The sequence below is a fragment of the Neofelis nebulosa genome, chromosome 4, assembly GCF_028018385.1.
Source record: "Neofelis nebulosa isolate mNeoNeb1 chromosome 4, mNeoNeb1.pri, whole genome shotgun sequence".
NCBI classification, from domain to species: Eukaryota; Metazoa; Chordata; class Mammalia; order Carnivora; family Felidae; genus Neofelis; species Neofelis nebulosa.
Window position 1 is genome coordinate 78909664 of NC_080785.1, and position 27092 is coordinate 78936755.

The following is a 27092-nucleotide window of genomic DNA, read 5'->3' on the forward strand; positions in this document are numbered from 1 at the left end:
CAGAACCGTGAGATCTTGACCTGAGCTGAAACCAAGAGTTGGACGCTTAACCCACTGAGTCGCCCAGGCACCCCTATTAAATAATTTTAGAAGGAAGCAAACTCATTCTGTTGCCTTTTGTTTTCAGAGCCCAAATATCTGCTTGTGAATAGTGGCAGTCAATACACACTGGGCTGCGTGTCTTTTTACTGTCTAGAATGAGCACCTTTTAATTATGAGCCAAGACTTCATGCACATGGTTTAAAAATCATTTTCTCTTTTTGTTCAGACTTAAAGAATTTTCTTTTCCTTCTTTACTGGCATATTTTTTTGGATTGGCAAACTGTTTGTTTGTTTTTTTTAAGAGAATGTGACCACAACAGATCTTAGGTCTGAATTTGCAGTAGACTTAAGGTTGTAGGTTCCCAATTAATGGTATTTCATAAAAATGTCTTGAAAAGTGTATACGGGATCAGCTTTCAGGTATGGTTGAAGGAGCCTGGTTTATCTGATGTGAGTGCCCTGTCTTCCTCTTTACAGGTAATGCTGAAGTCAGGCACCAACATACTGTACTGGAGAACTACCGGCATCCTTATGGGTTCTAAGGCAGTCAAGCCTGTTTTGGTAAAAAATATCACAATTGAAGGTATTTCATAGCAATCTGTTTTAGTGATCACACATCACATTTTAGAGTTAGTTAAAACATTGGCTAAATGTTTGGTTTGGATGTCTGAAGGGCTTATGGGGTAGGATACATGTCTAAAGACCATGATTTTATTTTGGACAAGTTGACTGGTGTTTTTATACCTGTAAACTAAATTTAATCTCTGTGAAAAAATAAGTATGATAACAATTTTGGTGTCTTTAAGTAAAATAAAATGATCCTTGTTCATAAGAACCTATTCTTCATTCAACAGATGTCTATTGTGCCAGGCATGGAGCTCACTGGGATGTAACAGCTCACAGTTACATCTGTAGAAATAACAATAACATAAACTTCTCTGCCTGACTGTTTCCTAAACCTCTTATGCCTCTCTGAACCAGTCAGGCGTTTTCTGGCCCAGGAGAGAAGCCAATAAACTCTGGAATAGTTCATTCTCAATTAGGGCTACTTTTAATTAAAGCAGTGATTCTCCTTTATTAATGGATTCTATTTTATTACTTTCTGTACTGGTTCCTGTGACACTAACTCATTAGTCATGGGGACATCTGCTGGCAAAGGCTGGAATTACAAGCCAGAAGAAAAGGCCATTTCCCCTAGGGTCTGTTACGTCTTGCCTGTGACTTAATGATCAGTGGAGGAAAAGGGAACAGGTGGCCATAAAGGTCAGAGAAAAGTAGGCTCATAGAGAGCTTAGAGTTAGTGGAATTGTCTTTTTGACGACTCAGTTGATAATTTAGTATACCTCTGTTGAAATCTCAATCTCTTGTTTAAGTGTCTGCTCTACTTAGGATGCATAGGATAGTTTCTATCCCAGTTTTTTGCACACGGTAAATACTTCGTTGCTGTTGCATGAATGGGATAAAGGATCCCGGCTCACTATTACTACTTCTCTCACTTCTGGTAGAAGCAGCAAGAAGGTGCTGATCTGCTTGTTGCTCATGGGCCCTCCCTCCCATGCTCTGGTTTTCATTACCACACAGGGGTGGCATACACATCAGAATGCTTTCCGTGCAAGCCAGGAACCTTCAGCAACAAACCAGGCTCGTTCATCTGCCAAGTCTGTCCCAGAAACACCTACTCTGAGAAAGGAGCCAAAGAATGCATCAAGTGTGAAGAGGAGTCCCAGTTTTCAGGTAGGACTGGTCTTTGCCAGTTAACAGTCTTTGTTCTTTCTCTCTAAAATTATGTTTGTTTACAGTGTAGACTCATGAGTCAGAAGTCACACGTAAAATGTGGGAACGGTGTGCCAGGAACCAAGTGCTAAAGTGAATCAGTATTGAATGGATAAAATACGACTTATTGCCCTTTGTGCATGACTTTTCCATTTGTAATTTTTTCTGTTCTACACCCTACAGGGAATTACTTTGGATATATTTATACTAATCTAAAAAAATCAGATTGTAATTTTACATGATTTGTTGGCATAGAGATGTACTTAGAAAATTTTAATTTGTTGCAGATTTACAGTGTTCAGATAATAATGGAAGAAATCTAATGTCTTCTTGGAAAAATTATATGTTTCTTGTGTATCATGGAAACATGAATTGCTCCAGGGTAAATAAAAATACAGGCCTTTATTTTCCTTAGGTCTAGCTAGTTCCTCCTAAATTCCTTTAGTGAGGAAGGTTATTTTTAATTTTTATTTGTCTGCTTTTTTTTGTTTTGCTTTGATTTTTGCTTTTACTGAGAGTCACAACATACATGACTCATTTCTGAAATGTATTTTTATGTTGCAGAGGAAGGGTCCAGCGAATGTATGGAGCGACCTCCCTGTACCACAAAAGACTATTTCCAGATCCATACTCCATGCGATGAAGAAGGAAAGGTATACAGGCTGTATTCAGTCACCTGCATTCCGTTTTAATCCAACCCTCTTCCCAATTTGAGCAGACTCTACTTTGTTGGTGAGAGACTTAAATGAGTTGATTTATAACACATGTCTGTAAGTGGTATGGCAGAAGTTTAAAAATGTAGATTTTGAATCCTGGTGTCCTGGCTTTGATTTCACACTATTACTTATTAGTGCTGTGGGCTGGTTACTTGCTCTAAGTCTTTTTTTTTTTTTTTTCCATCTGTACAATGGGGCTGATTCCTACCTCATAAGGCCACTCAGAGAATGCATGAGATATTCACTTTAAAGTTCTTAGCATAGTGTCTGGCACCTAGTGAGTGCTCAATAAATTACTGCTATTCTTAACAGGAATTTTTTTTAAAGAAATAATAGGATCAGGGGGAGCACAACCTTTAAAACGTGTACTATGACTCCCAGGATGGAAGCATCTTATTTGGTTCCTCAGTAGGTTTGATCAATAAAAGCCATGCAGCCATAGGCACATTCAGTTATGGCAGATTATTATGTAATTGCATTTAGAAAACGCAAAGTAATTACCATACAGATGGCACTTAGCCAGAGGAAGAATGCATACATGAACCCTGCAGTTGATGTGCTGTTCTCTTTATTACAGTTAGACTGTATTAGCTTATGTCTCGGAGAAACGGATTCAAGTGGCTGCAATGCAGCATTTTCTTTGTGTTTACATCTTTGAAATAATGGCATTTAATTAATTTTTTTACACATTTATTTTAGAGAGAGAGTGCAAGCAGGGGAGAGGGGCAGAGGGAGAGAGAGAGAGAGAGAGAGAGAGAGAGAGAGAGAGAGAGAGAGAGAATATCTTAAGCAGGCTCCATGCTCAGTGCAGAGCCCAACGTGGGGCTCAATCCCATGACCCTGGGATCATGACCTGAGACAATATTTAGAGTCTGATGCTTAACAGACTGAGCCACCCAGGCTCCCCCATGGAATTTCATTTCTTGACCTAGCTTGGAGAATACACATAGATGTCAGTATTGCTTTTGTTTTTAATTTTGTATCCGTAGTTTCTAGTGTGTACTTTTTATATTTATATTATTACTCTTGCTCTTAGTTCTAAAATTATTTAAGAATTGACTTTTGAATACTTAAGACCAAGCACATTCTGGTATTTACAGGAGAGTCATTACTTAGAATAATTCAAGAGAAGGCCAGTTTACATTAGTTGAAAATTTTTTTTAAAGTTTATTTATTTGTTTTGAGAGAGAGAGAGAGAGAGAGAGAGAGAGAGATGGGGAGAGAAAATGAGCGGGGGCAGGGGGCAGAGAGAGAATCCCTAGCAGTTTCACACTGTCAGCACAGAGCCCATCGTGGGGCTTGATTCCTTGAACTGCAAAATCATGACCTGAGCCAAAATCAAGAGTCAGACGCTCACCCAACTGAGCCACCCAGGCACCCCTAAATTAGTGGAAAATATTAATAATTATATGTATTATTTTTAATAAGTATATGTATTATTTTTAATAAGGACAGTAACTCAAACAACCCTTAAATTAGAAGGAGTTATAAAGTAATATCTTGATGGCCCTATAATAGTGGCCAAACAAAGGGTATTTCCAATTAGAAAATACATGTAGAGAACTACATGTATATTGAAAGTAATTTGAAATAATGGTACTTAACTAAATTTTTTAAAACTAAACTTGACTTATTTAAGTAAGGTGAATTGAATTTACTTTATTGTATGTATAGTAATCACTAATTCAGCATTACTGAAGCTTATGTGAATGAGATCTACAAATGGTTCTAGTCTTGGCTATAATGAAAATATTTAAAAGTGCTGTTTTTATTATGTCAACAAGTAGTTTTTTGTGTCAGTGAATACTGTGACAAGATTTAGTTGGGCCAAAAGGAAGTAAAGCTATACATTAAATGTAGAATGCACGGAACACACACACACACACACATCTGTGCACACATATGCATGCACCAATAGGCATGTTGTGTTCACACATTCACACAAATTGCTTTCTTTGTTGAGTCTGGGTAACCCCTGAACATGTTCTCAGTGTAGAACAACACATTGTACTAGCACTCCATAAACCCAGTGAATGTTTAAAAAGCGATTTGAGACTTATTTCAAGATAAAAATGTCTCGCTTCAGAAGTAAACAAAAACCAAAAGGAACTTAATTAACAGATACAATTAATTAATTAATTAATTAGTGGGGAAATAAAGATTGCACATGTGAATTTGAATTTTTTCTTTTTTTTTGTTTTTTGTTTCAACATTTTCATTTGTTCTGGTTTCATCTTTTAAAAAGGTATTTTAGGGGCACCTGGGTGGCTCAGTCGGTTATGCATCCAACTCTTGATTTCAACTCACGTCATGATCTCACGGTTCATGAGTTAAAGCCCCTGCATTGGGCTCCCACTGATAGTGTGGAGCCTGCTTGGGATTTTCTCTCTCCCTCTACCCCACTTGCACACTTGTGCTCTCTCTCTCAAAATAAATATAAAAAGTTTTTTTAAAAGTAGAAAAGGTATTTTATTCTTGCTTGGCTCATCCTGGTGATTTGCTGGTGGTTTAGTGATGTTTTCAGGTCGTTCAATGACTGTGGCTCTTTTTGTCCTGTCGTATTCTCTTTGATCTTATTTTCCCCTTGCGTGGAGAGGATCCTCAAGGAAAGCAGCTACTGATGTATACAAGCTTTTGGACATGATAATTTATATGACGCAGAAATGCCCAGGTTTCTCTATTCATTCGGAAGTTTAGTTATTTGATTGCTTCCTTCCAATATGGAACATTTTTCAGAAATATTTTAATTAGTAACTGAAACCGTTCTAATCCTGATTGAGAGACTCTGATTAACATCATGAAAAAGGTGGAATGTCTATTCATTCATTCATTTATTCACTGAATCTTCACTGAGCACTGGTTATATTCAGAGTGCTGGGTGATGAGGGCAGAGCCAGGGACAGGCAGAAGAAGAAGGTAAATGTCTTCCTGGATTGTAGGGCAGTGGTTGTCAACTTTTTTGTGTGCATCAGACTCACCTCGAGGTTCCCATCCCAGATTTTCTGTTTCAGCCGATCTGGGGTGGGACCTGAGAATTTGTATGTATTTTTTTAATTTTATTTACTTTTTTTTTTTTTTAAGTTTATTTGTTTATTTTTGAGAGGGGCAGAGAGAGAGAGGGAGAGAGAGAATCCCAAGCAGGCTCCACGCTGCCAGCACAGAGCCTGACACTAGGCTCAAACTCCTGAAACCGTGAGACCATTACGTGAGCAGAAACCAAGAGTTGGATGCTCAACTGACTGAGCCACCCAGGTGCCACAAGAGAATTTATATTTCTAAGAAGTTCCCAGGTAATTCTGATTCTTCTGGTCTAGGATCTCAGCAGTTTGAGAACCACTGGTCTGGATTTCAGTGGAATAGAGATAGTCTGTCAAAAAAAAAAATTTATTTCCAATTGTGATTAGTGCTACAGGAAGAGAAGTCTGAGTTTTATGGGGATCTGACCTAGCCTGAGAAGGCTTCAGAACTGTATGAAACCTCAGGCCCAGGTATGGAAGAAGAGCATTTTGGGAAGAGGAGCAGATTGGTGAAGATCTGATGTAGGAGGGAGCATGGTGTGTCTGAAGAGCTAAAGAGATATGAGTGAGACTGGAGTGTGGGGATGTGGTAGGGGGTTGCATTAGCTGCAGCTAATGGCATAGTTTCATGCCAGAAGAGGGAGGTTTCATAGTGGTGAATTAACTTGAAATTTTTGTGTATGTTTTGTTTTCAAAATGTTCAGAGCCCATTTTTTAAATATATTGAGATATACTCATATGGCTGCATGCAAGCCCATGCACAGATTCATTGCTGGAGATTTGAACTTAAAAAATCTTCACCTTGCTAATGGCCAGGTAGTCATCGAGAGAAGGCATCTTTTAATGTTTGGCAACATATTTGAACCAGCTTCTCTGATCTTCCAATGGCTAAGATAGGGAATTGTGGACTAAATGATCTGGTTAAGACGATATATGGCTAACTGAGGAACTGTATGTAAACGTCTGACTTAATAAATGGATATCGACTAGGAATATAGTTGATATTAACTGGCAGTGTAGTTGGTATCATGTATTGGCTGTAGGAATATAAATTTAGCAAACTAATTATATATATCCTATGTCATACCAAGAAGAATATGAGTACATGTGACTTATTTTCAACATTTGATTTAAAAATCCTCAACTTACATGAGGATATTAGGGATAAGTGTGTTGAACTGTAAATCAGTAAAGCTGGGGAGAATGACAAAAGTAAAATTTAGAGAGACCTCAGTGTGCTTGAACAGTGAGCTCAAATGACCAAGTGTTGGTGCTTATTTGTGTTAAAGTCTCAGATAAAAAAGTATTTAGAAAAGAGAAAACATGAACTTGCCAAAAATATTTCAAAGAGAATCCAAACTTTAGAACCTGGCTTACCAAAGAAAAAATGCAACAGAAATTTAATGGGGGAAAAAACTCCCCAAAATATGAAGGGTACTTAGTTTTCAGGTAAGTAGGTACATAGTTGAAAAACAAGTCCCCCACTTGTTTATCCTATCCACAAAGGGTGTCCCAGGTCTGCTTGCAGAAGTTAGAGGGATGAGATGATTTTGTTAGGGAGTCAACCACTTACAGACAAGGCTTAAGCTTTTGTTTATTTTGGGTAACAGAGCTAGATAGAGTAACTTTATTATTATTATTTTTTTGGTCTTTTATCTCAGGGTAAATGGTAGTTCCCTCCCATGCTCTGACCATGGGATGCGATACACATTTCTTCTGAATGGGTTGCAAAGCAAAGTGTCAGTTTTGCTTCCACACTTGGAGATGATTGACAATTCTGTCGATGAAATTAAAAGATACTTTTCAGCATTTGGGGTGAGTGGAAGAGGGCAGGAGCCTCTTGACTCATGTGACTGGGAATTCAACCCAGAGCCAACAGCTTTATTAGGACGTTTTTCTCTTGATCTTCTCATTGGTATTCTTGGCACAGTTTGCTTTCCTTCCGAGGCAAGCTCATTCCTGTGGTACCAGATGCCTGTTGGCTTCTCCACTATCGTCCTCACAGCTTTTGATCAGAGGGAGGCACTGAACAAGTTTCAGAAAACACTCTTACTAGTCCTGCTTGAATCGTGAGCCAACCTCAGACCAGCCATTCTGTCCACTAGCATGGGATACTCTGTTTGGACAGCTTTGTTCACTGACTGATCCCTGTGGCTGGGCAGCTGGACTGTATAACTCCCTTTTCCTCTCAGTGTCACACAAGTCAGTTCCTAAAGAGGAAAAGATGATATCTCTTACCACACTGAAAAGAGAGTGATTCTGTGCAGTTTCACAGAACTCTTCTGCTCTTAAATAACATGAATAGACATGGCAAGTTTGTCTTCATATACTGGGAATTGCCACAGAATTTTTTGCATACCTCTCCTGATAGTTTCATCAGTGGTCATAGAAGGTTTGCTAGTGTTTTGGTATCAGTTCACTTTATTGCAAACGCAGTTCTTGTAAAGATGACTGTTTCCTTTGCCGGACTCTCAGCTTCCTGTAGACAGAAATGTGTTGTTAATCACTTAAAAAGAAAAAAAATCTCTAAGCCTAGTAGAGTACCTGGAATATAGAAGATAATGAAGCATGTTTTGAATTAATTCATAAATAAGAGAATTAGTAAGTGAATGAATGATTAACACAGTTACAGAGTTGTGTTCTGTCCTTGGCAAAGGGCTCAAAATAATTTTGACAAAATGGGCAGAATCTAAAGTAGAGGGGTCAGGATATTAAACTCTTTGATAGGAAATAATGGTTGAAGTTGCTGGTAATATTTTTTCAAGTTGAAGAAAAGACACCATGGGATGGAGGAATCTTGGTCATCTTTCTGACATTTTCTGCTTGTCCCAAAGAGATTTCATCTCTTTGAATATCCATTACATCTCATGTTTCAGATGATAGTGGTGACAATAATGATAGTAATAGAAATGATGGTATTAATAGCAGAAGCATCTGTCATTTACACAATTGTGTGCACGCTCTGTGCATGCATGTGTATTCAAACATTGCCTCTAATTATTTTTCTCAACAGCTATGCAATTTAGACATATTATACTCAGTTTGTAGATGAGAAAACTGAGGCTTGGTGAAGTTAAAGTAATTTCCGTAAGGTTATAGGTAGCCAGAGCTAGTAAGTTTGAAGGCTGGAATTCTAATCATGTTTGTTTCCAAATCCAATGCTTTTGTATTCTCTTCAAGTATTTTCTTTCTTTCTTTCTTTTTTTTTTTTTTTTAATGTTACAGCAGTTTGTGAACCTGTCTTATCATTATTAGACTGTAGCCACCTTCAGAGCAAAAAATTTGTCTTATTAATATTTAAATTCCCCACAGTACTTCCTTCCAGTAGGTACTTGATGAAAACTTCCTTAATAGTAAGCTAAAGCATTAGGAGGGAAATATTAGAAATGAAGAAATAGACTTTTCTGTGTTATTCCATAAGGCAGAATTTGGGCGACTTTATAGAAGGTAAATTCCATTGACACCTACTGTTCTGATGTTTTGTCATAGAGGAAACTTGCTGCCAGGGTTAGAAGGGTGCCTGGCAGGACAGGATGTTTTAGAAGGAAGCCTTCTTGAGAGGGGACATTAGACTGTGCAGCTGAGTCATCTCTGAGGCTAGGAAATTGGTGGAATTTGTCTAGTATTTTCTTTGCCCTTTAATGAACTTCAGTGTTCTAAGTTATTCCAAATGCTCACTGTCTTTTACGCAGTACTTGTGAATTGTATGGCAAGGGTAAGATGTAGGGGACATTAAAAAATAGGGTATAAAGGGATATGGGTTTTATAACTGCCTTCCTTCCTATATGGCTTAAGCAAGTCAAATATAATTGGAAACTCTGTTTCTGAATTAGGATGACGGGAAAAGACCATGGCATTTCCCAGTGATTAAAGAGTTCTAAATCTGTATAAAATAAAATTTCATGGTAGTCTTCTTTAAAATATTTTTAACAGCTTTATTGAGATGGAATTCTCATATCACACAATGTATCCATTTAAAGCCTTAGTTCAGTGTTTTTAATATTTTCACCCCAATCTAATTTTAGAACATTTTCTAAAGCCGGAGCTAGAACGTCCGGTACAGTGTTCAATCTCCAGAGTGTCTTCCACATAAAGGAAGAAGAGGACCCAAGCTTGGATGCATTTAGAAAGGGGACAAGGACGTAACCACAAGGGGAAACAGAAAACATTAGAACTTTCACAGATAAGGAATCCAGGTGAATGCTGGTATGTAGTTGGGGAGCTGGGCACATGGTTAGAGCGTGTGTGGATGTTGAAAAAAATATTTTAAAGGAGACTATCATGAAATTTTACCTGATACAAGTTTAGAGCATGGCTTTGAAGGAGGGGATGGACACAACTTGGCAGAATGGTGTGGGCATGTTGGAGAGACAAAGTGATGAGGGCTCAGTGTCTCACCCCTGGAAAAGATGGAAGGTTGGAAAAGGCAGGAAGGAGAGTAATAGTCTGCCTAGTTGGGAACATACAAGTTAGAACATCATAGAAGCAGAAGGCAGTGAGGCTGGAGTAGCGGTTGATAGACTTTTAAAGACTATGGAATTTAGCTCTAATGAATTCAGTCAGTCTACCAAGCCCTGGTGCTTCTGTATAGGGACATTTGCAGGAAGAAAGTTGACAACTGTGGACAAATCCAGTCTCAAATCTGTCTAAATTTAGTCTTCCCAGTCTTGAATTTTATTTTGACATGAGAATTGATACCTCCATGTGTTTCTCTAAAAAGTATTTTATTCCTGCGTAATATAAATATAGCCAGACACTATAGATCTTCTCTAATCTTACTGCCCGTTTGATAAGTTTTGTTTTATGAGGGTTTTTTTTCATAAAATGTTTCATGATTTTGTCTCAACTTGCCAAAGAATGAGTTGATTGTTGGTTTTTTACCTGTGCTGTGAGCCATCTGGCACTCGGTATCATTTCTATTAATTATTATCTTTCCCCAGTCAGCTCCACTTGAGAGCATCTGTCCCCATTAGAAAGGGAGGCACAGAATCAATCTGCCATGTGAAGCAAGAGGCTTTGTGAACAAAACTTTTCCTATAGAGCATTCGAAATTTGGCTTCTAAATGTTTACATTTAAAGATAGTGCACATTTTCTAATTTTTAAACATTTACTGTGCTTGGGTTGAAATGCAGGTGGTCAGCTGACTTGGTCAAAAATATATTTGCATATTTTACTATTTTTACCCTAACCCAACTGGCTTTTCTTGACTAGTGTTACTTTACTGTTAACTAGCTGTGTCTAATTCTTGGGCAAGTTGTTTCACGCTTCTTTTCCACAGCTTCCTCATTTATGAACTTGAGGATAATAATACTGACCTCCCAAAGTGGTGGGGAGGATTACGAGGTGAGCCCCCAAAATCAGTGCGAATGCTCAGGTTAGCACCACCCCACCCCTCCTCTCACGTGGGACCCGCCTATTTTCAACAGTGCGGTAGGTCATACCTAACGTGATGGAATTTCAATGAATGTCCAAATAGGTCAGCGAATTTGTGAATTGATTGGGTTGAAAATTTGTTTTCTATACATGCTGAGCCAGAATTCGAAAAAGACCATCCCCCAATATAATGATGTTTCATTTGCTTATATTCTCAGAATTTTAGACTCCCCCTTTTTCCGGGGGAGTGGAGAACCCCTGCGGGATACAGGATCTAGTTTATTATTTTAGCTGTTGAGGAAGCTTCAGCAGGAGCGGCCATCATTTTACAGATGGGAAGAGGGAGGCATATGGGTGCAGTGGCTGGTTAAACTGTATCATGATGTGGGCCATAAAATGAATGCAGGAAGAGAGAGTTGTAAAAGGAAAAACATGTTATTTATAGTTCTGTTGAGACAGCTACCTTTTAAACCTTTTTCTTAAGCGTCCTTCTTCAGATCAGGTAATTTGCTCTTCTGTAAGAGAATACTTGAGAATAAAACTGAGTAGTCTAAAGGATATGCTATATAATTTTTTATTAACTGGAAATAACCATAGACAAGTACCTTTAATTTTGTTTCTCCAGCTTCAGTATTAGACTTATTATTGCAAAAATTGTTTTAAAGGAGAAAGATTCACTGGATTATATACCTATTGAAGGAAACTGAGTCTCTTTTTAAAAACTATAGTTATGAAAGAAATGATTTTTCTCTTTGCATTTAGAATACCTTTTTTTCCCCTTTACCGAGCATATTGATTTTGTTTGTGAAATGGCTAACCCATTTAATATTTCTGGTTTCAAAATGAGAGTAATTTTATAATCACAACTTTCTGGGTTTGGCTGAGTTACAGCTGTTTTGTTGTATTTTGTGTTGTGTAAGGGTGTATGTATGTGTGAGAGAGAATATGAGAGGATGAGGTCTAAAAGATTACTGTCTGTTACAGTAGAGGCTGTGTTAGCCATAATTAACTACAGGTTAATTATGGTTAATTCTAACTACAGGTTAGAAGTACCTGTAACAGGGCCCAGAATTAGAAATATTTTAGGTATGGCTCTTGAAGATTAACATCAGGTAGACAAAGATTCAGAGAGCAACCACATGTATTTGTGAAATGCCATAGTCTTCTTAAAAAGATGAATCTGTTCTTTTGTGATCACGTTGTGCTAAGCCTGGTGTTATGTGCTGGGGGGTGAGGAAAAGGAAGAGGGTGGTGGAGATCCCCAAATGAGAAAAGTAGTGTCTGAATAGAAACATATGTTGGTTATGGAATAGAGTGAATGAGTAGCTAGAAGAGTAAGGGTTATACTCATGTGTCTATATTTTAAAGAGGAATTCCACAATGAGGAACTTGCTGTATGAATGAGGTAAGGCCACCTGTAGCTCATAGTGAAAACATTTGGAAGTAACAGTCATTCTCCCACCAAAGGTTTTTCTTCTTGTCTCATTTTGTTACTAATGTTTTAGAGTCTTTTCAGCTGGCCCTTCTATCACTATGTGACTCTTCCTAGGCTTTATGTTTAACACTTTTTGTTATTGGAAATTTAAAGGAAAGATACAATTTTATATCACCTGCAAGTTTTGTTTTGTTTTGTTCCCTACCTCCCCTTTTCCCCCCCTCCCAGACACAAATTATGTACAAGTGGATAGAGCCCAAAATCTGCCGGGAGGATGTCACGGATGCTATTAGGTTGCCCCCTTCTGGAGAGAAGAAGGATTGTCCACCTTGCAACCCTGGCTTTTATAACAATGGATCATCTTCTTGCCATCCCTGCCCTCCTGGAACATTTTCGGATGGAACAAAGGGTAGGATGCCAATTGGTCAAAGAATTGGACCTTTAGCCAAATAATCTTGCTGGACTATTGTGACCTTGTTAACTGTTTTTATGGAAGACTTATAAAACATACTTATCTCAGGAGAGTTGAGAAATATTATAATGAATTAGGAGATGAGGTCTTCTTTTTTTTTGTTTTTTTTTTGTTTTTTTTTTTTATTTCTGCTACTGACCCGATTTCTTTCTTTCTTTTCTTTTTTTTTTTTTTTCAATATATGAAGTTTATTGTCAAATTGGTTTCCATACAACACCCAGTGGTCATCCCAAAAGGTGCCCTCCTCAATACCCATCACCCACCTTCCCCTCCCTCCCACCCCCCATCAACCCTCAGTTTGTTCTCAGTTTTTAACAGTCTCTTATGCTTTGGCTCTCTCCCACTCTAACCTCTCAGGAGATGAGGTCTTCTTTAGCATACCAAGGATAGCTTTCTAGGGGCATCTTGTGTAATATGTGTAATATTCTCTTAATGGGATGACTCTTCCTTTCATATTGATAAAAAATTCCACCATATTAACTGATTAAGGATAAGCACTCATTTTTTTGGTGAGAGTGTACACATATGTGAATGCAAGCATAAAATATAACCTCCTCTAATTTACATTTTGTGCTATAATAATAGCAAAAATTGTTTGCTCACACGGCAGTGAAAATAGTCTCTAAGTTGTTTCAGAGTGTACAGTTGGGAAAGTTTTAGCGTATATCAAATAATTTAGAAAGTAGTATACAGAGTTTGTTTTAATTTTCATAGACAAAAATTAAAATGCATTTCAGTTATAGCCATCTCACTTGAATATAACCATGCCGTATATTTACTATCTAGAGCCTGTGATAGATAGCATAAGAAGGACTCAGGAGTCTAATTGACTTCATTTTGAATCCACATCCTATAGGTGACATTTAGTATGATCTAAGTTACTTAAACCTTTTTTTTTTAAGTTTATTTATTTTGAGAGATAGAGAAAGCACAAGTGGGGAAGGAGTAGAGAGCGAGAGAGAGGGAGAACCCCAAGCAGGCTCTGTACCAGCAGCACAGAGCCCATCACAGGGCTCAAACTCAGGGACCGTGAGATCATGACCTGAGCTGAAATCTAGAGTTGGACACTTAATGGACTGAGCCATCCAGGCACCCCAGTTACTTAAACCTTTTGAACCTCAATTTTCCCATCTGTAAAATTGTGGATAATGATATGTAGCTCATTATCACTGACCAGGTTATGCAAAAATGTGTCCTATAGTAGTACTTTGGTATCAAGACGTGTTTGCTCAGTAAATACTTCTCTCTACTGATGTGATTAATGCAAAGTGTGTTGGGCAAATTCGGAAATGGTTGGGAAGGATCCTTCCATTTCATTGTTGCAGATGTTAATTTAAATCAGGTTTATTTATAAACCTGCCTCTTTCCATATCTCTCAACAACTATGATCAGTTTTCAACATAGTGAGTATTTTGAATTTCAAGTAATCAGTCCATAATTACATAAACAATAGGAAAGTTGAAATATTTCCTTGCTTGCAAGGTAGATGGAACTGATTCTAAGGTCACATATAAGATAACTAGTTTCAGATTACCCTTCTTGTGGAGGGTGATTTGATATTATCAGTTACTCTCAGATTTAAGGAAAAAGTAATTTTAAAATATTTCATATTTATCCTTTTCCTTTTTTCATGCGAGTCAAGTGTATAGGCTAAACTATATGCAGAAATATTTTTTGTTGCAGATTTCTTTGGCAAAGTTACTCTTTTTCTTTTTAATGTTTATTTATTTTGGGGAGAGAGAGAGAGAGCACACACAGGGGAGGAACAGAAAGAGAGGGAGACACAGAATCTGAAGCAGGCTCCAGGCTCCATGCTGTCAGCACAGAGCCCGACGTGGAGCTCGAACTCATGAACCGCGAGATCATGACCTGAGCTGAAGTTGGATGTTAACTCACTCAGCCACCCACGCGCCCCTAGAAAAAGTTATTAATTCTTAAGCAAATTGGCGCTCTAGTATCTCTCCTTCCCACTTCCCTTTTTGCTAATTAAAGTTTAGTAGTCCTTAGAGGAAGAGGAAGATGTCCAGATGTGGTTTAATTGTAATTGTTTATTTCACCTGTCTCTTGTAGAATGTAGGCCGTGTCCCGCTGGAATGGAGCCTGCGCTTGGGTTTGAATACAAATGGTGGAATGTCCTTCCTGGCAACATGAAAACTTCCTGCTTTAATGTTGGGAATTCAAAGTGTGACGGAATGAATGGTGAGTTCAGAATTCACCTACCTAATGAATGTATTTGGGTAATAGAGACTCTTGGACCCAGGTCTCTAAGAAACATACCATATATGGGTATGAGGAACCTCAATCTTACCAGTTGGCTATGTGTCTGTCTTCCAGCCCTCACATCAAAATAGTAAATGTGGTGTCAGAGCCAGTTGACTTTTCTGTAAGAATATGAACTATTTTGCATTTCTTTGGAGTCAGTTTTGAAGTAGATACTGATGATCATCATTTATGGTTATAAATACCAGAATAAGATCACTGAGGGATGTAATAAAACTTATGTCATTTGCCATTTTGAAGAGTAGTATGACAGCATTTCTGCCAGGATTTGTTGAGTTTGGCTCAGCACTGAGCTGTATTGAGAGGTGAAATCATCTCTAATTCCCCTTCCCTGTGAAATCTGTGACTGTGTGTACAAAATATGTATGAACCCTACTTATTGAAAACTTGCAAGTGTGACAGAATACTGTGTGAGATGGTGGCTAAATTTTATTTGTTCTATAATTTTAAGACCTGAGAGAGGCTAGCACCTATTTGTTCTGCAATATTTGCTGCTTGAATGAGTGACAGTATCTATGTGTGTATTTTTTTAAATGTTTGATTATTTTTGAAAGAGAACACAGGCAGGGGAGGGCAGAGAGAGAGAGAGAGATAATGGGACACAAGATCCGAAGTGGGCTCTGTGCTGACAGCAGTGAGCCCTGTCTGGAGCTTGAACTCAAAAACCGTGAGATCATGACCTGAGCCAAAGTCAGATGCTCAACTGACTAAGCCACCCAGGTGCCCCACCTGTGTGTATTTTTGAACTTGATGCTCGGAGTAGGTGTCACAAGTAATAGAGTTTTTCACCAAAATACATCCTTTTACTTTTATCATCTCATTAGAAATTTTTATGAGCTCACTTTTTCTCCATTTTATATTTTGTTTTAAAAAAGTTCTTTATAGTTGCATCTGTTTTAAATCAGTACCTATCTGCAATAAATAAACTTGGGATGTGGGAAGTGAGGTGAATACATGAACACAAAGATTGAAAAGCCGTAGGTCTTTGAATAATGTTGGTTAAGCATGAGTGAGAGTGGGAAAGAAAAAGCCTTAATATATATTAAACATTATGAAATACTTTCTTTATTGACTACTAATCCCATTTCTAGGAAATTATCCTAAGAAGAAGAAACAATAGAGTAGTTATTACCTGACCATGAAGGTGTATGTTGATCCTGGATTGAATTCTAAGTTGAGGAAGTTAAGACCTATGGAGGAAAAATAAGATGGGAAGGCCAGGGAATTGAATGATTTCATGAAAGCATTGATAGGTGTGTGTGTGTGTGTGTGTGTGTGTGTGTGTGTGTGTGTGTGTGTGTATTCATTTGTAAAGATCTTCTGGAACATTTAAAAAAAATTTTTTTAATGTTTTTTATTTATTTTTGAGGGAGACCGAATACAAGTGGGGGAAGGGCAGACAGTGAGGGAGACACAGAATCCGAAGCAGCCTCCAGTCTCTGAGCTGTTAGCTCAGAGCCCGACATGGGCCTCGAACCAGTGAACCGCGAGATCATGACTTGAGCTGAAGTTGGACGCTTAACTGACTGAGCCACCCAGGCAACCCTATCTGGAACTTTTATTTGATCTTTTAGAGAATTTAGTCTAACTCTCATGACACTACTTGGTAGCCACTTATTCCCTCCTTTACTTAGAGGCTAAATTTATATTTTTGCTAATTTTCAGGAATATTCAGTTATTAATTTGAGAAATAGATATCTCTGCCGTATTAGTATGTGATATTAGAATAGCAAATAGTAATGTGAAAAATACAATACAAAAATAAAGATGAAAAGGTGATGTGTATTTTTGTGTCTGGACAGTTCAATATCAATCTTTGAGAGGAGTAGCATTGAAAAGAATGGGGACCTAAGTGAGAGGCCCAGGAACAGCCTGTTTCATGAGGTAGTCACCCCGTCATGGGGTTCACATAGATGTGCTTTGACCAGCTTGATTGTGTGATTTGGAGTACTTTGAGATTCATGTCTTGTCAGTCTGAGTTTTACACAGTCGTAGAAGAGATAATGCAGAAGTAAATCTTCATGTATTGGAAGTTTGTCTAAGAGTTACCTATAATTAGAGACAAGTTACTGTTTATCCATGAAGGTGTTCATAGAGCATTTTCTGTGGTAACAGAATTTGAAATGGTCAATCCGGCGATAGATGATGTTTATGAAAGTTATGCTGTACTAATCAGATGTTATTACAGATGTTATACAAGCATTAAAAGCATTACTAAGCAGATGTTATACAAGCATTAAAAATGGCAGTCATACGGAAAACACTTTGACAATGTTTCAAGAATTTTGAATGTTCCTATTCTCCAACCCATTAATTCTATTTCTGGGAATTTATATGAGAGAAACAATGTGAAGATGTGAAGAGAGAAATTACGGAAAAATACGTTAACTTTAGTGTTACTTAGGAGAAAAACTAAATTTTCAACAATGGGATATAATTAAATAAAATTATGTTGTAAGCATACCATATATTATTGAGTCATTAAAATTAGATGGGGAAATGTTTTTAATATAATAATAGAAAAATCAGAAGACATTGCTAATGAAAAAATCAGAAAATTGAGTAAATAGTAAAATCTAAGGTCTATTTAAAGTGTGTACTAGAAAAATGATTGAAAAGAAATACATTGAAATGTTAAGAGGCCATCACTTGGAAGTGGGAAGTTTCAAGGAAGTATGAGTTGTTTCATTTTTTTCGTTTAGTTTTACTTTATTTATTTATTTAAAATGTTTGTTTTATTTTATTAAAAAAAATTTTTTTTAACGCTTGTTTATTTTTGAGACAGAGACAGAGCATGAACGGGGGAGGGCCAGAGAGAGAGGGAGACAGAATCTGAAATAGGCTACAGGCTCTGAGCAGTCAGCACAGAGCCCAACGTGGGGCTCGAACTCACGGACCGCGAGATGGTGACCTGAGCCAAAGTGGGACGCTTAACCTACTGAGCCACCCAGGCGCCCCTGTTTGTTTATTTTGATAGAAAGCATGCAAATGCGAGTGGGAGCAGGAGGCAGAGAGACGAGAGAGAGAATCCCAAGCAGGTTCTGTGCTGTCAGCATGGAGCCTGAGGTGGGACTCAATTTTCTAAACCGTGAGATGGTGACCTGAGCTTCAATCAAGAGTCAGATGCTTAACTGACTGAGCTACCCAGTGTCCCATAGTTTTACCATATTTAATAAACATTCCTCCTTGGCACACATTGCTTTCCAAGTCACGGTAACAACACAGAATACTGGTTTAAAAATATATTTATTTGACCTAGTAATTCTTTTACTGAGATTCTTTTCTAGACAAATACAGAAAACTTTACCAAAAATAGGTTTAGTATTATAGTGTCATTTATACTAGCTAAAAGGTAAAAACAACCCAAATGGTTAAATTGGATGTGTGGTCAAAAGGAGGTAAGTCCAGGGGAACCTGGGTAGCTCACTTGGTTAAGCATCTGACTCTTGACTTCAGCTCAGGTCATGATCTCACAGTTTGTGGTTTTGAGCCTCATGTTGGGCTCTGTACTGACAGTGCAGAGCCTGCTGAGACTTTGTCTCTGCCCCTCTCTCTCTCTCTCTCTCTTTCAAAATAAATAAATAAACTTAAAAAAAAACAAGGAGATAAATCAAGTAGTGTGATTTGGTAAATTATAGATATTAATTATATCTGTCTCATGATAAACTATTAATTCAGTCATAAATATGTTAGTAAAGTATATGGATAAAATGCATATGCAGTAATGTTACCATATAAAACCATGGCACAAAATGTTAACAGTAAGAGCTCAGTGATGTAAAAATGTGTGCATCAAAAGATAGTGAAAAGAAACTCCTCAAAATGTTAACACTGTTTTTATTTATTTTATTAAAAGTACGTTTAATTTTCATTTCTCAATTTTTCTGTGGCTTTCAAAATTTTATAATAAATATAAATAGAATTTCTGAAAACAAGTAAATAATGGTGTGTGTGGGGATGCTTCTCCTTTCCTTATGCAAGGGGCCCCTTTCAGCCTATAGTATATTGATTGTTTCTGTGCAGAGGACAGACCTTCCATCACCTTCTATGTGCAGCTGCAACTATACTGTTGACAGTAGCTAGCATGCGCCTTTCTCACTTTTATTCTCCTGACTCCTCAGTGAGTGTAGACCCAGTCTTGTCTTTCTACCCCTACTGCATGGTTCCTGGCACTCAGTGCATGCCACTTGAGTAAATAAATAAGTGAATGAAGGCAGAACAGGAGTTTTAAATTAGGGAACAATAATATAGCAAACTATAAGAAAGAACGCTGGACCCCAAATCTTCATTAAGTAATTTGACATTTTTAGTTTCCGTTGGTTACCTGAAGACTAAGATTTTCCATCTCAGTTTATTAGAATGGATAAAGACCATCTGTTTTAGTTAAAAAAAAAAAGCCTAATTGAGAAAACTTGTTAGTTTTCTCATTGAATAGCTTCGATGCAAAAGTATGTATTACTTGATTCTTCCTGGGGAATCAGATAGAATGTCTATTGATATTTAGGAGTCTACCTCTGCATGTAATTTGCTACTACAATGTAAAAATAGGGAATTTTGGGGAGTATTTCTAACTTTGAACGTAAGCACCAGTAGTCCGTTTTTTAAACCTTATTTAAAAAGGTTGTTGGAAATCATTAACGGAATTTTTACCGATAAAGATGCCTTATCTCATTTCCAGGTTGGGAGGTGGCTGGAGATCATATCCAGAGTGGGGCTGGAGGTTCGGATAATGATTACCTGATCTTAAACTTGCATATCCCAGGATTTAAGTAAGGAAAACCAATTCTGATTCCCTTCTGTAAGAATCCTCATGCCTGCTTCCCTATAGAAATAGTTGAAGTATGACTGCCTTCATAACATATACTTACATCGTGACGGACTTAGCAAGCAACAGGTTGTTATAGGATAATGTATTACATTTAAGAATATCTGTAAAATTGGTGATTGAGAAATTATAACTGTTAGTTGTATATTACTTAGATAAAGCTCAAAGCTTTTAACACTAATTCTGTCCAAATGTTACAATGACCATGATTCTTGGATGCTTAATGAAGAGGTCTTAGTCCAAGTAGTTTATGGGAGTATCCTTTGGTTTATATATTTATTTTTCCCTCCGTTTTCTCTGTAAAGTAGTACGTTATAACTCTTTAAATCCCATTTGGGTTTAGTTCCCCATGTTGAAGCTTCCTAGTAAGGCATCTTTTTCCTGCTTTAGAATGGATGGTAGTATTTATAGTGGGAGATTCAAGCACATTAACATGGTTGTGTAGACTACTGGAATGGTATGGGTGTGCAGAGATTGAGTGAGGAAGAGGTTGTGGCTGGAGGCAGCCATTGATTAGGAGAAGAGATGAGCATGGCTTTCAGCTTAATAGAAAAAGTGACTTAGTTTTGTTCCATATTGTATTTACAAAATACTATAAATCTTGTAATTTTAATCTGTCAACTAGACCACCAACATCTATGACTGGAGCCATGGGTTCTGAACTTGGAAGAATAACATTTGTCTTTGAGACCCTCTGTTCGGCTGACTGTGTTCTGTATTTCATGGTGGTAAGTGAAAGAGAGGCTTTCAAAGGCGGGTTTCTAAGCTTAGTGTTTTCTTTCAAGTGTCAATTCATTTATGCAAGTTGGGATAAGAATTCCATTTTCCTTCCCATTCTTAGGCCCTTCCAAAAAATTCAAAAATATCTAGGGGCACCTGAGTGGCTCAGTCGGTTGAGCTTCTGACTTCTGACTTCCACTCAGGTCATGATCTCACGGTTCCTGAGTTCCAGCCCTGCGTCGAGCTCTGTGCTGACAGCCCAGACCCTGGAGCCTGCTTCGGATTCTGTGTCTCCCTCTCTCTCTGCCCCTCCCCTACTCACACTCTGTCTCTCTCAAAAGTACATTAACATTAAAAAAATTAAAAAAAAAAATGTCTAAAGAAGTCACTAAGAAATGTGCAATGTAACCCACAAAGAAAGCTTGTGTTCTTCATGGGAAAGACTGAGTGAGGGGGCTTGGGCAATTGACGGAAGTCAGGGAATATTAATCTGGTAAAAATTCCTTCCTAAAAATATGCCACCAGCCCAATGAAAAATTCGTCTCTAATAACCATTCAGTACTTCAAACCATCAGGAGGGAAAAACCTGTATTAATAAAGTGAAGGTAGAATATAATGGGAGTGTAAGCCATCAGGAAGAAAAAAAACTCTTCATTGTTAAGTTTAATAAATGTAGACAAAGGACTTTACTTTGTGCATGTTCTAATTTCACCTACTTTTTCCTGATGCCCATATATTTCAAGTCTTAGGTTGAGAAAAGTAGCGACACAAAATTTATTAAGACCTCATGTGGCTGTTAGGTTGTTGGCTAGGATTTTAGCACTGTAAGTAGTGACTTCATAGACATGATTTGTTTTTGCTTTTTTCCCCAATATTCTTTTAGCAGCTCATTAACAGGCTATTAACAATTTCCTACATGATATACAAGATGAAGATTTAAATATTTGTGATTACTACCAGATTAAAGGAAGGCAGACTATTTTGTTCTGAAAAAGAAAAATTGACTTTGTAGTGGTAAAAGAAGATCATGAATTATCTTTAACACATCCATTTATTACACCACAAATAACCAATAAATATTCAATTCCCAGCTCTGCCGATTTCTTTAACCCTTTAATTCCTCTTCATCCTTGGTGCCATTGCTGAAATCCAGACTCCCATTATTTCTCAACAGCAGTCTCTATTCTTTCTTCTCAATTCTCTCATATATGCTGCTATCAAAATTATCTTTATAAACATACAAACACTATTAGAGGCCTCAACATCAAATCTACCTACTTTCCCTTGGTGGTTTTTTTATTGCCTGTGGCAATGGTTATTAAAGTATGGTCCCTGGACCAGCATCACCTGAGAATTTGTTAGAAATATAGCTTTCTGAGCTTCATCCTAGTTGTAATGAGACTAAATCTGTATTTTAACCAGCCATGGGAGTAGTCCTAACATCAACTCAGTTTTAAGAACTAGCAGCCTTTGAATACACTTAAAATTCCTTAGCATGGTATCTATACGGCTTTTTGTACTCTTAGCCCAGCCTCTGTTAACAAGCCTACTGTTATTACTACTCACATCTCTGTAGACACCCTGAATTTGTTACAAGAACACCCTGTACTTCAGTTCTCATGCCTTGACACTCTAAGCCAGAATAACATTCTTCCTTTTCCCCTTTTGTCTGGTGAACTCTCACTCATAATTCAAGCCTTGCTCAAACGTCACCTCTTCTGGGAAGCTTTCTTTCAATCCTTTAAGTAAAATTAGCCACTCTCTCCAGTGTGCTCCTGAAACCCTTCAAGAAAACTCTATTTTAGTCATGTGACTGTATTGATGTTTTTGTCTCTCTCACTTGGCCAAGCACTCTTGAGGGTAGGGATCACAGGTATTTATTTTCATGAATCAACCTTATAGTTTTTAGCTCATAGCAGAATCTGATCATTTCCTTTCCTCTCTGTTAGATTTGGTTTTCTCACAGGATTTTTTTGTGATATCATTAAATAGCATATAGGAATGCTGTCAGAATCATGCATTGTTTTACAGAGGTAAGACGGTATTATTTGCAATAATGCAGTAAGTTCCTTTTATTACTGGAATAAGCATCTAGAAAGATAGTGTTTAACAAAGCACTATTTGTGTTGTATGAGCTTCTTTTAGGAAGTGGCATGTATCCTGGTTTGGTTGTTTAGTAAGCTGGGGAAGTTCTGCAATGTATGACAAACACATCCTGTTATTCCTTTCTGTGGTGTGAACTCAAGACACATATCTTTGTACCATATTTGATTATGTTATAATGTTCGACTCCTATGTTTACATCATAGAAAGAAACAGACATATTTTGAGCTCATGCCGTGTATTGTCAACATCCCAGATAACAGAAGCCCATCCAAATTTCTAAGCCCTCTGTTAAGGTTTCTGCAGTCAACACTAATTAGAAAATTCAAGGTTAGCTGAAGTTTTCACTTCAAATTAATTAGATGCATATTACATCGGTTGACTTACTATATTTGCTTTCTCACCACATTAATGACAGCATATTGGTTGAAATGTTATACCTTTGTATATTATTCTGAATATTGAATTTAGCTAAGGAAATCAGAAATAAAATATGATACAAAATTATCCTTTGGAATTCAAGTTTAAGCAGGAGAAGATTTCATGAACTTAAAATAATGTTCTGGTTAGTCTGCACTTGGGGAAGCCTGGAAGTTGCAAGTATAGTTCAGGGGGAACTTATAATTCCTGTGCAAGACCTGCCTGGCAGAATCTCTCAACAAAAAAAGATAAACATGGAAAACCTTGCTATTCTGTGAGGGTTCTAGAAGTTTACTGTGAGAAATTTGAGGAATTACATTTCCCTTCTAAGTGTATTTCCTAAGCTAGAGTCATATGCTTGTAGGCGCACACACAGACACACACACACACACACACACACACACCCTTAAATATACTATAATTTGAGACCTCTTTCAGGTTACATTGACAACGTGGTTTAAAAATTGTAATTAATAAGCTAGTGAGTGCTTATGTAGACTTGAAGCATGTTTTGAGAGCTCTAGAGTTATGTGCCCTCCAGATAAATATTCACTAACCTTACAGGGATTACTGTAAATACACACATATTTGTAGTGTATACATATGTATATCCATACTGAGTTTATGCCTTTTTTGTTTATATTTTTCTACTATATTTTAGGATATTAATAGAAAAAGTACCAACGTGGTGGAATCATGGGGTGGAACCAAAGAAAAACAAGCTTATACCCACATCATCTTCAAGAATGCAACATTTACATTTACATGGGCATTCCAGAGAACTAATCAGGGCCAAGATGTAAGTTCCAGGCACTTTTTTTTTTTTAACACAAAGATGATGCTCCCAATGGAAATTCATACAAAATGATCATTCAAATCTCTTGGAGGAAAATACTTAGTTTTTTTATTGATGTAGAATCAATCATTTGCTTATGGAGATTTGTACAAAAATGGTGTATATATATATATATATTTTGAGAGCAAAAATGTATGGAATTGAGTAACACAGTGTATCTTTGGATTGTTCTCCACTGAACAGATAGATTTGCTGAAAGCTTAAGAGAAACAAAATCTAATGTTGTAGTTATTTAAAAACATATTGTTAAAGCCTTCTGAGACTTTGAGAAGGCTGGTGACCGTCTTCCTCTTTTTCTGAATGATCTGACATTTGTCCGGGAGCCATCAACTGGTGTTAGTTTATTTCATTGTAGTTGTGTCTCCTTTTACAGCCTGGAGAGTGTGTATTACACATGAGTGGGTTAACACACAGAATTATTTATTCTCTTTTACTTTCCCTGCTAGAGTAGACCTTAATTCTCCCATACGTAAATTCCATTGTATGTTTCAATAGTAGCAGGACTGTTATTTTTGTGGATCTCCATAGACGTGACTATCCAAGGTGAAAACAAGGTAAACCACTTAAAGCTGTGGTAGCAAATGCAGAACATTTTCTCTTTTCTCTTCAGACTTTCATCAGGGAACCCATTCCCAGATGTTACTTGACTCTAATTGTTCTTGGCCAGTGTTTGGATTACCATAATATGGGGCATGAATGTGCTATGGAATGCTTCCTTGACTTTTTTCTTTACCCCAGACAAGAAACAAACATTAAGTTGTCTCGGTTAGCATTGCTCTCTACTGATAAAGTGGTGCCCATTGCCTGGTGGGAACTAGATCTTCTTTGATGCAATGTCAGAAGAAGGAAAAGTATAGTCAGGGCCAGGTTTTGCTCTCTACTATGCATCTTTTTGGTGGAAATCAGTCATAGGCTAGGGAAAGGACTAGAGAGGGAGAGTCCCAAAGGGGTGGTGTGATAGCATCAGTATTACACAGTGTTTGGGTGAGGACCAGAGTCCTGGTCTTCCAAGACTACTCCCTTGTCCAAAGCTTTTCCACTTGCCACACTGCAAACATCCTATGGTATCATTACTTTTAGGCTTATATCCGAATAAACAAGTATGGGAGATAAAGTTGTTCCACTGTTAAACCATACCAGTTCATCCAGATGTAAAGCCTATAAACGTGCCTGAGTTTGTACCAGTTATGACAGATCTTGTAGTGATTGTGGCTAAACTCCTGGAACTCCATTACTGTGGAAATTAGCTTCTAGTGTTAAGATCGAAGGTTGTTTTTTAAAAGAACTGAGAAGAAATCATATTAATCCATTGTCACTTATAAACTGTTCGGCTGGAACACTCTGCTTGGTTCTTTGGTGATATCAACACAAAACACTCTGGTTTTACAACTCAGCTCCAAGGCAGAAGTCATTACTTTCTGCTCTCTTTTTAGAATAGACGGTTCATCAATGACATGGTGAAGATTTATTCTATCACTGCCACTAATGCAGTTGATGGGGTGGCGTCCTCATGCCGTGCCTGTGCCCTCGGTTCTGAACAGTCGGGCTCATCGTGTGTCCCCTGCCCCCCAGGCCACTACATTGAGAAAGAAACCAACCAGTGCAAGGAGTGTCCACCTGACACCTACCTGTCCATACATCAAGTCTATGGCAAGGAGGCTTGTATTCCATGTGGGCCTGGGAGTAGAAGCACTCAGGTAAGTGAGTGTGCGTTTCAGTTGTTCCCGGGAAGACACACCTTCATAAAGAAACTCAGAAGTTCCCTTTAATATTTCTCCGGCAACTACAAAGTTGCTAGCTATATTTAGAAATGGCTTTTTCATTTGTGCGTGTGTGTTTTCTGCCCTTAACATTTCTTAAGCACTTAATATGTGCCATGAAGGTCCTAATTCCTGGGGGCATAAAATAGTAAGGAAAGCACTCAAATAAGAATGCCTTCCAAAAATATTAAAATTGATATTTTGTGTCTTCTGTTAAGATAGAGCAAGTAAACTACCTCTGTAGGCGGGACATAGAAATATATGGAGAACAAGTATATCTTAGAACATTTTAAGGGCAAAGGTTGATGACATTTTTGAGTGAAAGAGAAAGTAGTTTTACTGTATGTTGACACTGGTGTAACAGGGACTTGTGGCTGTTTATTAAAATACCTTAATACAAGAAACTAGTTTTGGAGTAACTTCACTCTTACTTTTGAGAAATGCTGATCTTCCTGAACTCTACCTAGGAAGATCTAATTAGTGTTTGGAAATTCTCTATATTCCTATGGTAAAATATAACTAGGACAAAATTACTGAAAGAGTTTCAAACATAGAACTTTTTTGAAACACATTGTTCATAGCAGCTAATATTTTCTTTTGTGCTGTATATTTTTTAATTTCTTAATCTCTAATCAAAGGACCACTCAGTTTGCTATAGTGACTGCTTTTTCCACCATGAAAAAGAAAATCAGAGTTTGCACTATGACTTCAGCAACCTCAGCAGCGTGGGCTCGTTAATGAATGGACCCAGCTTTACTTCCAAAGGAACAAAATACTTCCATTTCTTCAATATTAGTTTATGTGGGCATGAGGTGAGTTCTGGCTGTCAAAGTGAGATGGAGCTGTATTTCGGCTTTGCCTGAGTTGATATTTTCTGTGTTGATGGCCCAATAAAATCTCTATGGGAACTAACAATCAAATGTCAGAAACTGAGCTGTGATTGCTTAAATTCTGTGTTGCCTCCTAGCAGGCCGGCTGGCAGCTTTCTCCAGCAGGGCCAACCTTGTCTGGTTCTGCATTCATCAAGGCACTTATCTAGCCAACTGAAGCCCAAAGCTTGGAGTTATGGTGTAGGTACTTGAAGCATCTTTCATTTTTTGTAAAAATGGGTCAGGCTTGTCAATCCCACCTATTTTTCAGTCTGGCAGTTTTGGTTTGGGAACGTTTTACTGTTCTTTATGTCGTCCGTTTTAAAAGAAAAAGACTTCCAAGAGGAAGCTTATTCAACAATAAAAAAGGAGGTAAGCAGGAGACAAATGTCGCTTGATCAGGTAGTATCTGCTAATAAATAATGGGATC

The 27092-nt window shown here is 37.6% G+C and overlaps 1 protein-coding gene across 2 annotated transcripts in view; it reads left to right on the forward strand.

Annotated features, from left to right (window-relative positions):
• ELAPOR2 (endosome-lysosome associated apoptosis and autophagy regulator family member 2) overlaps window positions 1–27092 on the forward strand; it is a 173955-nt gene that overhangs the window by 114310 nt on the left and 32553 nt on the right. For both annotated transcript variants that reach the window (XM_058725236.1, XM_058725237.1), the window contains 10 exons: window positions 520–625; window positions 1624–1776; window positions 2380–2468; window positions 12586–12766; window positions 14900–15028; window positions 19788–19878; window positions 20560–20662; window positions 23839–23976; window positions 25467–25730; window positions 26432–26605. In XM_058725236.1, the coding sequence (XP_058581219.1) occupies window positions 520–625; window positions 1624–1776; window positions 2380–2468; window positions 12586–12766; window positions 14900–15028; window positions 19788–19878; window positions 20560–20662; window positions 23839–23976; window positions 25467–25730; window positions 26432–26605 (1428 nt within the window). The remainder of the gene's footprint in view (window positions 1–519; window positions 626–1623; window positions 1777–2379; window positions 2469–12585; window positions 12767–14899; window positions 15029–19787; window positions 19879–20559; window positions 20663–23838; window positions 23977–25466; window positions 25731–26431; window positions 26606–27092) is intronic.